Below are 12,909 nucleotides of genomic sequence, written 5' to 3'. Positions count from 1 at the left end.
AATTAAATTCCTGTGTTAGGGAGTGATGGAGAAAAGACAAAAGCTCATACAGTAAAGAAGCCACTTTGAAGGTCTGCACACCCGTCCTAGAGTGTGTGGAACTTAGCGCCGAGTTCATATACTGAGCGGGCCAGTGCTTACAGAAAATAAGCTTTTCCTTTGACTACAGTACGTGCTTTAGACGCTACAGTGTGTCGTGCATTCCTCTTGACAGGAAAATATTCTCCAGAACTTATCTCCCCAGAGACATCCTAAAATGTCTCCAGGCCAAGAATCTTGTCTTTCTTCATTTGGAGCTTTCCCTCGTGTAACCGTGCAACACTGGAATTAGGAGCTGCGGCTTACTGCCAGGTGCTTGACCAGCCAGGTGCATCTAATCTCCCTGTGTAACTGGTGATGGAAATCCATTGATTTGAGGCTTCTCAGGAACACCTGAAAGTTAAGCAGGTAAATAAGGTGAACAACAATCTGCAGAGAGAGAGAGGGAGAGAGGTGTCCAGTTCTGAAAATTACCCCCCACCTCCCCCCACAGGCCTTCCTCTAACTCCTCCCTCCTGCCTCTCTCTCCCAGGCCTTCCCTCTGCTCCCCAGCATTTCCCCAGCATCCTCTCTGCCATTCAGGCATAGAGGCTCTCAACTAAGAAATGTTTTTTGAGTGTCTTCCGCATCCTTGGCACCATGGCAGCAAGCCCAGACAGGACCAGGTCCCTGGCCTGATGGCACTGAGAGACTGCAGCCAAGTCAGGAAAACGAGGGAGGCACACAATGAACAGACATTAACTATGTAATGGGAGACAGGGTGATAGCACAGGGTAAGTGGTCGGGAAGGAAGGTCTCTCTGAGGAGGTTTTAGGCTAAGAATTGGAAATTTTAGGTTAACCCCACCAGGTAAGGAGTCAGGGAAAAGTGTTCCAGGGAGAGAAAACAGCAAGCGCAAAGGCCCTGAGGCAGGAAAGAGCTTGTTGGGTTTGAAGATCACTGTGGCTGGAGCCTGGTATGTGAAAGGGAAGGAGAGGAAATGAGATGAGAGATGGAGGCAGGGCTGGGTCACTTAGAGCTCTGTAGACTGTGGTAGGGAGGATGGGTTTTGTTCTCAGTATAACGGGAAACCTTCTGATGGCTTGAAGCAATGCCTTGATGGTGGCTTGTGCTGCTAGTTAGAGAATGGACCTTGTATGAGAGAGGGAGGCAAGGAAAAACAGGGAGATCCATTAGGAGATGTAGCAATTTTCTGGGTCGTAGGAAGAGAGACAGGGCAGTCATTAGGACAGGTGACCAAGAAGTTTAGAAGTCTAAGGGTCCTGGTCAGGGTCTCTGAGTGATGGGGCTCTAAAGTGCAAGGAAAGAAATGAAACCCCAGCACTTCTCTTCATAATGGGTCGTTTCCCTTAACGGGAAGTTTCAGCTTCCTGATTCTGGGGCTCTTGTGAGATGGATTTTGGGGGAAGAAAGTGAGACCTGCTTGCCCCCTTTGGGGTCATCCTCTCAGCTTCTCTCTGGGAGCAGAGCTGGGTGGGGGTGGTGGGGAGAGTTTCTGCTCCAGTTCTGAAGCACCTCTGGTCTAGTGGGGAGGAAGTGAGTCAGTGGTCCCCAGTCCCCAGCCCCTCCCCTAAGACAGGTGTTCTACTTCCTCCTTCCCACCACAAGGCCTCCAGCCTCCTCTCCCTCCACGGACTGCCCAGACCTTTGTTGGGAGAAGTCAGAGGAGTCCTGAATGGGACTCTGCTGAATGGGACAGACAGCTCCCTTATGGCTGAAGTGTAGGGGGCTCAGTGGGAGAGAAGAGGCCTTTTTTTAGCCCAAGGGGTGAGAGAGTTCTGGATTAAATCCTGCCCCATACCCAGGAAGGCCCTGCCTGAAGGGGTAGGCAAGAGCAGCCTAGGGCCATCTCCCACAGTCCCTCTTCCCCGTCTATTGCCCTGTATAGGGAACCACCCACCTCTGCCTCCAGGACAAACCCGTCTTCTCAACACCTGCTCTGCTGAGGGCTTAACAACGATCATCTCAATTTTTATACACTCTCCTGAGGGAGGCCTATTATCCCAATTTTGCAGATGAGAACAGATCTACACAGTTCAGGAAAGCCAACGCAGAGCCCAGGTCCCTAAACTGCTTCTTCCCGGCAAACTGGACCTGAAGCAGGTTGGGGCTGAAAGATAAATGTATGGATGAAAAAAACGAATGAAGGGGCTTGTGGATGCTGGGAGAGGCGGACATCAAAGCCAGATTGTCCAAGCCCTCTCCAGGTGTGGCTGCGCTCCCAGGGTCCCGGTGAAAGATGGAGGGAAGGGGATGGGGGCAGTCTGGTCCCGGAGATGGGCGTGAGGAAGGCAGACACCGTTGGTTGGCCCCAAGGTAGGCGCGGAGGTCTGGGCCCTGCCTCCCTCCCTATCCAACGCCCACAGACCCTAGTCCTTACTAGGCGCGCCATAAAGAGCCGGTGAGATTTGGGCTCATCTGCATTCCTGGCAGTCAGCGGGTACTCAGTAAATGCTGACGAACGGATGACTCTCCGCAGAAGGGTCTCCACGTGCGGCCCGCTAGGCTCGGGGGGCGGTACTTCGCCCCCGGTTCCCCGCGCGCCGCCTAATCTGCCCCTCGCAGGACCCGGCGGTGCGAGGGAACGCCCGGGGCGGGGCCAAATTGGGGCGGGGCCTGCGGGTCCGGGCCCGCTGGGGTCTGTGGTCTGAGCTGGGAGAGGTCTAGCTCGGAGCTTGGCGCTCGGAGGGGCTGGAGCCGGGGTGCGGATGCTGGAAGTTCACATCCCGTCGGTGGGGCCCGAGGATCCCAGGCAGAGCCCAGAGAAAGGCCACATGGTGAGCGGAGACACTGGCTGGGAAGGGGCACGGGACCCGCCGGATTTCCCCGCGCCGAGCGCAGTGGGGATCCCGCGCCGCGGCTGGAGCGTCGGAGCCCGGCGGGTCAGGCCGTCCGGAGACCGCCTGCCGAGGCTCTCGGGCTCCTTGGATTTGCCAGCTCCGGGGACCACGGTCCGGATTCACGAGGGACTGCACGGAGCTGAGAGGCGGGTCCGCCCTCCCCATCTCCCTAAGTGTGTGGGGAGCGTGGGAGTGTCCCCGGAGATTGGCGGGGCTCCCAGGCCGCTTTGTGCCTTTGAGCGCGGGAGGGTGGGCGCGTCGCGGGCGCGGGTCCTGCTGAGCCCTCCTGCGGGGCCTCACGCGCACCTGGCCGCCCGCCCGCGCCCGCCAGGTGTTCCGAGTGGAAGTGCTGTGCCGCGGGCGCAGGCACACCGTGCAGAGGCGCTACAGCGAGTTCCACGCACTGCACAAGCGGGTGAGGCTGCGCCGCCGACCGACCGACCGACCCACCCCGGCGCGGCTCCTGCCCAGCTCCTGGGAGACGGGCGGACGAACTGCGGCCCCATCCTCTGCCACCCCCATTATCGCCCCAGTCCCTGGAGGGCTCCGGTCCTGGGCACAGACCTCCCTGCGGGCTTTGGGATGGACGCATAGGGGCAGGGCCCAGCCTGTACTGTCGATGCCAACGCCGGCCAGCCCTCGGGCGTTGGGGGTGGGGGGGCTGGGGTCTCTCTCGCCCCCCGTCCCAACCATCACTCACTAGGATCTGCCCCAGGGTAGAGTCTGAAGTCTGGAGGTGGGGGCGGGAGGACTGGGAGAGACTCTTGGGCGCAGTGAGCTTGAGGGCTCAATCAGAATGCTGTGACGGCACCGCGGTGCCTCCTGGCAGATCAAGAAACTGTACAAAGTGCCCGACTTCCCCTCAAAACGCCTGCCTAACTGGAGGACCAGAGGATTGGAGCAGCGGCGGCAGGGCTTGGAGACCTATATCCAGGTGTGCACGGGGTCACTCTGTTGCCGCCCAGGCTGCAGGACCAGAGGTGTGGCCCAGACGGGGGCGGGGGGGGGGACGGGGGGTGAAGGGGACCCACCTCTCGAGCATGCTGTTTACTACCCCAACCCTCAATTTTTTTTAATTTTTAATTTTTTAATTTTTTTTTAATTTTTTTATTATGTTAGTCACCATACAGTACATCTCTAGTTCTTTACATCAACCCTCAATTTTCTGAGCAGTAATGGGTCCCAACAGGCCTCTGTGTATTGATAGAATGGGATGAGGTAACATGGAGGCAGGTGGTTTCAGTTCAATGAAAGCTAGTTCTCTCTTTCCTGCAGGGTGACGGCCTGCGCTACCCTCCATGCTGAGGATTTGGGTGGGGATCCTTCCCCCTCTTCCCCACACAGTGATGCCAGATTCCACAGGCCGGGTTGGCTTCCTGGGCTTACAACCCATGTAGTCACCCAGGGCCCAGTGCTCAGAAGGGCCCCAAGTTTGGTTTAATGCTCTGCTCTCTTGAAATTCTTAAGGCACTTTGGAAGGCCCCCATCTCTCCATTTTGCACCTGGCTCTCTATGTTACACAGCTGGTCTGATTACAGGTTCCCTCTGATCTCTCCAGGGTGTCCTGTACCTGAACCAGGATGTGCCCAAGGAGTTACTGGAATTCCTGAATCTTCGGCACTTCCCCACAGATCCTAAGGCCAGCAGCTGGGGGTGAGCTCCTCTGGGGAACATGGCGGGGCAAGAGAGAGGGGCCCCGGTGCTGGGGCGACAGGGTCTCTCTGCCGCAAGCAGGTGAGGAAAGGTTTTAGAGGCCAAGCCCTTTCCACATCGGTCAAGGCACGGGCCTGCTGCTTTTCTGAGACGTGACCTCCCTCTTTAGCTTTCTTGGCCTGGGTAGAGGGGCTATTTTCTGGACAGTCTTGGTTACCCCAGCCACCTCCGGAACTGAGCTTGTTACAAATATGAAGCAGTGGTCCCCTGGGAGGTGAAGTGCTAGGCTTGCGTGTCTCCACCCCTTCCTCACGCGCCTGCCTCTCCCCCACCCGGCCCCCAACCCCCACACCAACCGCAGCTCACAGCGCGTCTCCTCTTTTCAGCGCCCTGGGGGAGTTCCTGCCGCTCGACAGCAGGCAAGTCAAAGCCCCTGCCGCCGGCTCCTGCTGCCCCCTAGTGGCCGTGCGTCTGGGGCGGCCTGCAGCTGTCCGGCCTATCTCTCCCTCCCTCTCCCCTCACCCCAGCCATCCCGGTTTCTGTTGGTGCCTCCTGAGCCCACGTCCCAGTCACCTTTGCCTTTTTGGGTGCTTAGTGATCTTAATCCCTGGTTTCTACCCTGCCTCTCCCTCACTGTTCAGGACTCTTCCCTCCTAGCTCCCAGCTGCACCACCGGCCTGTCGTCAGCTTCCGCGTGGATCCCTACATTTGCAGTCCATCCCCAGGTGAGGGGGGGCCTCTGACCTATAATCCAACTATAGGGCCAAGGTACCAGGGTGGGAGTCGGGGGTGAATGTGCCATTTCCCAGCTCAGGACCTCCAGGCAGCACCTCATGCCTACTGCCTGCAAGGCCACACCGGTCCTGCTGTTCCTATAGCCTGCTTTGTATTCTCTTTCAGAAAGCAGATGTAGTGAAATAAACTTGGCTCTCCTGGTCTCCATTCTTCACCAACCTGGCTTTACCAAGCTAATGTGAATAGAATGTGAGCGGGGCATGCCAAGGCCTCACTTGTGGGGGCCAGCTGTTACCTATGGCCTTGGCAGGGACCTCTATTCCTGAGGAGGGGGCTGAGCCTATGGGCTCAGGAGCTCAAAGAACTACAGGCCCGAGGCTAGGCCCACCCCACATCTTTTCTTCCCCTGCAGTCCCCTACCCCTTCCTCCTGTTTTCTTTCGGTCCCACAGAACCTCTGCCCAACGTGGTGGTGAATGGCGTGCTCCAGGGCCTCTACGGCATCAGCAACAGGCCAGCTGAAGCTCAGCCAGAGGCATCTTGTGACCCTACTCCTTTGCCACCGATGCCCTGACCAGCCCAGAGGCCTATGGGCCACCTGCCAGGACAGGCATGTGCCTCAGTGTATGTGCCCCCTTCTCCGAGGAGGCTGGGTCCCCCCTGGCCCCAACCCAGGACTTACTTACCCACCCCAGGTGCCAGGGCAGGGACAACAGGGGATAAGGAATAAAGGGAGAAGTCCATTTAGAGGTAGGCTACGAAAAGATAGAGATGTACTTCTTCCCCTACACCAGAAGGGGGCAGGGGACAAGCAAAGGGTTAGGCACCCGAGTAGCAAAGATTAGAAGCACGGAGCAAAAGCGCCTGCTTGCTAGTTGTGTAGTTACCTTGGGAAGAGGGTGCAGACCAGAGTCCCTGAAGGGGACAGGCACCCCCTGCCACAGGAATCCCAGACATGCTGGGACAGGGACTTGGGAAGGTGCTTCAGGCCCAAGAACCCGGCCCAAGAACCCAGCCCACACGCTGGTTTAAAAAAAAAAAAAAACCCACCATTTTTTTAATTGGTCAGCACTGGTAGGACTTTGTTACAAAACCAGGCCGGTAGGTAGGCCTGCGGAATGTAAAGGGAGGGGTCCGCTCCGTCAGATGCCAGCACGAGGACCAATGCAGCACGGAGCCCTGTGGCGGGCGGTCTTCACCCGTGGGAAGGCAACAGGGCCGCACAGACGGTAGTTCAAAGGGAAGAGGTCCCTGGGGCCCTACTCCTTGGCGATGGCAAAGGGCTTCTCCACCTCGATCTTGCCACAGTCTGCGATCGTCACATCCTTCAGGGGCTTGTCCCGACTGTCGGTCTTGGTGCTCTCCACCTTCCGTACTACCTCCTGGGAAGGAAGGCAGAAGAGCACAGTGAGTCAGGAGGTCCACCCCTCAAGGGAGAAAGACCCCAGAATATGGCCGGGGAAGGCTGAGCTCCCCGTGGGATGAACAGCATGCAAACCTCGAGGCACCCGGATGCTAAGGGAATCCTAGCCAGGGAGAGCCCAGCTTTGATGAGAGGATGCAGCAGTTTCAATCCTCTGCCGTGTGACCAGCTGAGCTAAGGGCGAGGAGGACGAGGGTGGTGGGGGAGCGGGTACCAAGTGGCTTCTCAGGGACATCGTGTTCGGCTGTGTCGGCATATCACGGAGTGAGTGAAACGGAGGCTCCTGCCCTTGTGCAGGCTGAAGACTTGAGAACTTGGGGGCAGAGAGACGTAGGGTAGTTCTTGACTCCCCCCAGGTTTGTATACATAACACTGAGAATCTGGGTTCCCTGCTGGGAGAGGGATAAACTATGTGGCGCCCCAGCCCCCCACACTCACCATGCCTTCCAGAACTTTGCCGAACACCACATGCTTGCCATCTAGCCAGGCTGTCTTAACCGTCGTGATAAAGAACTGGGAGCCGTTGGTGTCTTTGCCTGCATTGGCCATGCTCACCCAGCCAGGCCCGTAGTGTTTCAGCTTGAAGTTCTCATCGGGGAAGCGTTCACCATAGATGCTCTTTCCTGGGAGGAAAGAGTAGGTCAGGGAGCCGAGTTGGCCCAAACCAAGCAGATCTCTGGGGTGAGGATTCCAGGGACTCAACCTATCTTCGGTGTCAGGCCAAGTCTAGTGGATTATACAGACATAAAAGCGGTCCCCTTCCTACCCTCTGGTCTTAGAGCCAAACCATACCGACAGACCAAGTGGGGCATGAAGCCAGGCTGATTTAGTAAACAGCTCACCGGATCGATGGATTACTCTGAGAATATGGCTTTTAATCAGTGGCTTTTAAATACGGCATAGATCAACAGCTACCCTTGGCTATGGCCTGGGAGGTCTGCCACAGGAACTGAGGTACTCTAGTAGAGACAGGTGCTATGTAGGGGGCAGGGGAGGTAAAGAACTCTCCAGAAGAGGAGGACAGCTGTGGCGCACCAGTTTTTCTTCCTAACAGCACAGAAGATAATTGAGATGAATGGGGAGGGGCTGCCACTTGGGTCCCAGGCAATCAAGAGCCTCCTATCAATGAACACAAAATAAAAGCTGTTGGTGACGTGTGTGGTGTGTCTACCCACAAGGGGTCTGCGGCCAGGGTACAGGGAAAGGGAGCTGGGCAGACCCAGACACGGTTTCAGAGATCCTTGTTTGTCTCCTCCCGGGAGGGTCATGCCATCGGCCCTGGAGGAGCCCAGGGACAAAGCAGCTTTATGTGGTCGTACCCAACGCCTCTGAAGCTCACTTGCTCACGAAACCCATACCTCATGCACCCTGTGCTTCCACAAGAGGGACCCAGCTTTGGGGGCTGTCCTGGACCTCTGCTCATCAGGGAGGCATTTCTGCCTATGCAGCGATGGGGGTGGGGTGGGAAGCTGAAGCCGACAATCACTAGATGCGGGGTGGAGGGGCATCTCACTACCAGGCCAGGGACCAACCTGACCCTTTGCAGCGACCCCGGGCTGGAGTGCTGGCCAAGAGTCTCCCCTTGGTGAGAGCCCTCTTTGTACGTCTCCAGTGACGGCAGGATTTCCGTTACTGCTACTGTCCAAAACCCCCACAACTCCATCCTTGGCTCCGATCCTCTTCCCAACAAGGAGTCCCCAACTCAAATGGGTAACTCTTCATCATCTTTCCCTCCAGACTTCAGTTATTCTTCTGACAACTTTTCCTTTGCACGTTGTCCATGTGGCTCCCACCCGCATTATCTATTCATCCTTCCTCTCCACTCCTGCCGCCCCCACTGCATAACGATCCATGCTTGGAGTGGGAACGGTGTATACCAGAGAACCATCACAAGCCTTTTACACACAGAAAAACTGCCACATTATTAGCCTCGAACTCATTTGTGCCTGGGTCTTCCTCCCATTCAAGGCCTCCGTGGACCCTCCCTCCATGTAGGACAAACCCAGGTTCCCAGGTCTGGCCACAGCCTGGCACTCTGGGCCCCCAGTGCAGTGTGTACTCTCCTTCCACCTCCGGACCCCACCTTCAGCCAAGCTCCTGCCACAGAACAGAGGTGGGTTCAGCTTAGTCCTGCCTCTTTGCCCAAGTTCTCCCCGGCCAGGACCCTGCCCACATCTTCCCTCACATTCATGAGGCCACTTCCTGGTAAACTTGGCCTGAAGCGGCGACTCTGCTCGCACCTCGACAGCAGCCCACTTACCATACGCGGGGCACCCACCAGGCAGCACCCTCCTCTTCCCACTCTTACTTCACACAAGAGAAAACTGAAGCTCAGAGGACTCACTTGCCTGAGGTCACAAAGCACAAAGATGGCAGATCTCACCCAGCTGTGTCTGACCCCGTGCATGCAGTGCTTTGTATTATGTCTGCTGTCTCTCAGACCGCTGCCGACGGCCATCACTTAGGTTCCCTACCGTTCTACAGCTTCCATGTCATGTTCCCCTGGTTCCTCCCACCTAGATGGTAAACAACCTGACAGAGCCTGACCTGGAGTCACCCACGTGTTTCACTTTGCTTCCCCTAGCCCCAGCGGGGTGCCTCGAGAAAAGTCACCAAGGCTGAAGGCCCTGACCGGCAGGCCTGCTGGTGGGGTGAGAGCCACACGACCCCTTCGCCATTCTCCTCTCCTTTGTCCTGGGGTCCCTGTACAAAGAAGGCTGCAGCCGGTCCCCAGGAGGGTGCCAGTCCTGCCTCCAGGAGGCCTCGTCTGCCCAGCACGGCCCAGCCCTCCCAGCTTGGAGGCTGCACCAACAGACCCTGCTGCCCAGAGGACCTGAGGTTACCTCCAGTGCCATCTCCCCGGGTAAAGTCTCCACCCTGGATCATGAAGTCCTTGATCACGCGATGGAATTTGCTGTCTTTGTAGCCAAATCCTTTCTAGAAAAGGGAAGGAAAAGGTGAGAGGTGGCGTGAGGCACCAGGCAGATATTAAGTAGGCCCTGCAGGAACCCAGCCCACAGCTCTTGCTCCCAGAAGAGACGCCACTGCTGACGAGATTCATCATTCGACACGCTAGTGGGTGAGCAATTACCAGGAGGCCAGACGTGGAGCACACGGGCTGCACACCCCTCTGCCTTTACACACTTCTACTTCACACAACGTCTCCACCTTTCCCCACTCACTTTTTTCTAATCCTAAGAACAGGTACAAGAAAACGGACCAAAAAACAGTAGTTACCTGCTGAGTCACTGCAAAGTTGGAATACAGATTTTTTCTTTATTATTTTTTATTCTAATTCCAGTACAGTTAACAGTGTGCTATTAGTTTCCGGTGTACGATACAGTGATTCAACAGTCCTATACATCACTCAGTGCCCCTCATAAGTGTACTCTTAATGCCCGTCACCTGTTTCACCCCTCCCCCCACTGCTCCCCGCCCTGGTAACCACCAGTTTGTTCTCTAGAGTTAAGAGGAATACAAACTTTCTTAAACAGGGCACACCTGTTTCTTTAAAACCCGGGAAGCTCTGGGCCCCTTACCCTTAAGAGAAAGTTCTGGTGCACACGCCACAAACTAGTTTCCACGGATATCTTTTCCTTGATTACTGCAATGTCTTAAAAATGAAACATTTTCTCCAAAAAATAAAAAATTAAAAAACTAAAAAAACCCCCCATATTTCTGGATTTAGTTTAAAACCTCCAGAAGATACGATAATACCAGGTTCCCAGAGCTGCAGGACAGCGGTTACCTGGTACTTGGTGAGGGCTACTCTGATAGACGGGCCACGCTCTGCACCTCAGTTCGCGGCCAGCTCTACTTGCAAACTTCACTTGAGTTCAACTACCTCTGCTCCAGCCACTTACCTCTCCCGTGGCTAAGGCCACAAAATTATCCACTGTTTTTGGAACAGTCTTTCCAAAGAGACCGATGACCACCCGGCCTATATCTTCATCTCCAATTCGCAGGTCAAAGTACACCTGAGGAAGAAGACCATTTCAAATGTAGCCTTTTTGAAGGGGTCTTGCCAGGGAAGGGAGGGCCCAAGAAGCTACCACAAAGGTGGTAGAGAAAAGAGCCGTATTTTGAGAGCAGTGATTCTGAGCCTGATTTCAGTGGTGACAAAAACCCTATGAGAATCTCATGAAAGCGCCAGACCCTTTTCCCAGAAAATGTTTGTCTGCACTCCCTTTAGACTATAGGGTAACAAACAACCTTTAGTCTACATAACGAGCACATATTCTAGAAATGAACATCAAAAAACCATAAGGAGGGGAATCTAAGCTCATCGTGCAAGTTTCAACTAGACTGCTGTGCTTCGTAATTGCAAGTGGGTAACGTCTGGCCCAAGTAAAAAAAGGGTTCAGTTTGCCGGACGTGGTCTTTCACCGTTTCCCCAGCGCCGGACGGTATTCGCAAAGACTGCGCTGAGGCTGACAGTGCCAGCCCCAGCGGGACATGCCGGGCGCCCGCTGCGGGCTCCGGGCTCAAGGCCGGGGCTGGGGTGTCGGGGAGGAGCTGGGCATGCGCTGGTCTGAGCGAGCAGGACCGCCTGGACGCCACGAGGCCACAGCCGGGAGCCTAGGGAGGGGCTGAGCCAAAGCCGAGGACGCCCAGGCCCGAGCTCCGTGAGCCTAAATGCCTCGGACACCGGCGACCCGCGGCGCCGAGGGCTGGGCCTCACCAGGCAGGTCGGGAGAGGGGAGGACGGACCTTGACGGTGACTTTGGGCCCCTTCTTCTTCTCGTCGGCCGTGGAGGGACCTGGCAACAGCAGGAAGAAGACGGAGCCCACGATGAGGGCGGCGGCGAACAGCACCTTCATATTCCGCTCGAAGAGGCGCAGCATCCACCGGGCGAACAGAGCGCGGCCCGGCAGCCGAGGGCCGGAAGAGGGTGGGGACGCGTCGGCGTGGGCACCGGCGCCACCACCGAGAGCGGCTGGGGGGGAACCGGGGCTCCTGCCCGCCTCCTGGCGGAGGTGGTCCCTATTTCCCCCCTCTGGCTCGGCGAGGGGTAGTAGGGCCTTGCGGGGGGCGTGGCCCGGACCGCCGACGGGGCTGGCCCAGACGCGGGCTCGTGGGTGGCTGCCACGTTACTGTGGCCTCATTGGCTCCCCAGCTCGCCAGCGCCCGCCAACAGGAAAAGGATCACGGGAGGCGGCACCGCCCCGAAGAGCACGCGGATTGGGTCTCTGAGAAGACTACAAACCCCAGCATGCAGAGCGGCCTCTCCCGAGGCCCGCCTTTGGGGGGGAAAAGTCCCTTGGAGGGTTGGTTTAGGTTGGGAAATCCGTGCATAGGGTACTCTGCGCTAGCTTGGGTTTAAGTATAGTGGCTTCCCACAACTCGGGGCATGGTTCTGCTTACCCAGAGTATGACCTTATACTGCACCTTCTTGTCTTGCAAAACTTGCTTCAAAACCTTGCCTTTTTGACTTAGTCCCTGTCACTTAGCTACCTGTTTTTCTCTGGTCTTACTGTGCTTACTGCTGTATGTATGAGTCAATGCACACTTTATTATTGTACACTCTGGTTCTTAACTTCCTTTCTTTACCTGTTTTTCCCAACTATTTATCATCTATCTATTTTTAAAGTAAGCTCCACACCCAGCGTAGAACCCAATACGGGCTGGGACTGACGACCAGATCAAAGCCGGAGCTGAGATCGAGTCCCGGCACTCAACCTACTGAGCCAATCAGGCACCGCCAAGTAACCACTTTTTTGTGAGCAATGACGGTGTTGCATGAGTTGCACTTACTTCGTGTACATCTCCCCGAACACTGCTGCAGTGCTAAGTGTTCAACAAATATTGGTTGCAATAGCATCATATTAACACTGAGGTGGCAAATTATATACACCTGAAACGGCCTTTTCTGGAAACCTTCAGGAAGGTCAGCGATAGTCATCAGATGCTCTCACACTTCTTGTTCCAGTCTACAACATACATACTTCATTGCTGGGAGTCTTACCCAGAAAAATGAAAATTACACACATCTTTCTAAAATTTAGACCTATGACATTAAATGTCTTTAAAACCAATTTTCAAAGATTAATATAGAAATTCGTGGTCTTCACAGCCCAAACTGGAGGTAGGAATGGCTCTGTTTCAATTAGTTGATCTCTGCAATTTGGTCTCGTTATGAGGTACAGACCTAAGTTTGAGGTTATGCATGGCCACTGGCATTAACTTGTCCTTGCCTGTCAATGCAGCCAGGCTGCAAAG

General features: G+C 55.7%; 2 protein-coding genes across 4 annotated transcripts; one reads left to right on the top strand and one right to left on the bottom strand.

The window, feature by feature from the left end:
* The first annotated feature begins 418 nt into the window (after positions 1-418).
* On the top strand, positions 419-7,842 carry SNX22 (sorting nexin 22). Of its 3 annotated transcripts, XM_034660848.1 has the most exons (7): positions 419-2,816; positions 3,211-3,294; positions 3,709-3,813; positions 4,438-4,532; positions 4,919-4,951; positions 5,190-5,257; positions 5,719-7,842. In XM_034660848.1, exons 1-7 carry the CDS (start codon positions 2,748-2,750, stop codon positions 5,838-5,840), a joined length of 576 nt encoding a protein of 191 aa, XP_034516739.1. In that variant the 5' UTR covers positions 419-2,747; the 3' UTR covers positions 5,841-7,842. The 3 variants fall into 3 exon arrangements, with proteins under 3 accessions (XP_034516739.1, XP_034516741.1, XP_034516740.1); XM_034660850.1 differs by lacking the exon at positions 3,211-3,294; XM_034660849.1 differs by lacking the exon at positions 4,919-4,951.
* Positions 6,298-11,674, bottom strand: PPIB (peptidylprolyl isomerase B). Its single transcript, XM_002914240.4, has 5 exons — positions 11,400-11,674; positions 10,553-10,666; positions 9,533-9,626; positions 7,128-7,312; positions 6,298-6,648 (listed from the first exon to the last, which is right to left on the bottom strand). Exons 1-5 carry the CDS (start codon positions 11,532-11,534, stop codon positions 6,526-6,528), a joined length of 651 nt encoding a protein of 216 aa, XP_002914286.1. The 5' UTR covers positions 11,535-11,674; the 3' UTR covers positions 6,298-6,525.
* Positions 11,675-12,909: the final 1,235 nt, after the last annotated feature.

This window comes from Ailuropoda melanoleuca, chromosome 5 (genome assembly GCF_002007445.2).
Source record: "Ailuropoda melanoleuca isolate Jingjing chromosome 5, ASM200744v2, whole genome shotgun sequence".
Lineage (NCBI taxonomy): Eukaryota > Metazoa > Chordata > Mammalia > Carnivora > Ursidae > Ailuropoda > Ailuropoda melanoleuca.
The sequence above is the reverse complement of the archived record's forward strand: the minus strand, read 5'-3'. Positions and strand labels throughout refer to the sequence as shown.

Bases quoted from the DNA above. Each gene is read 5' to 3' on its own strand.
- PPIB (XM_002914240.4), bottom strand. From the start codon at position 11,534: ATGCTGCGCCTCTTCGAGCGGAATATGAAGGTGCTGTTCGCCGCCGCC. The intron at 10,667-11,399 runs GTCCGTCCTCCC...CTTCTTCCTCAG, and splicing joins GGCCCAAAGTCACCGTCAAG to GTGTACTTTGACCTGCGAAT. The intron at 9,627-10,552 runs GTAAGTGGCTGG...TCCCTTTTCTAG, and splicing joins TGGCCTTAGCCACGGGAGAG to AAAGGATTTGGCTACAAAGA.
- SNX22 (XM_034660848.1), top strand. From the start codon at position 2,748: ATGCTGGAAGTTCACATCCCGTCGGTGGGGCCCGAGGATCCCAGGCAG. The intron at 4,952-5,189 runs GCAAGTCAAAGC...CTTCCCTCCTAG, and splicing joins TTCCTGCCGCTCGACAGCAG to CTCCCAGCTGCACCACCGGC. The intron at 5,258-5,718 runs GTGAGGGGGGGC...TCGGTCCCACAG, and splicing joins CATTTGCAGTCCATCCCCAG to AACCTCTGCCCAACGTGGTG.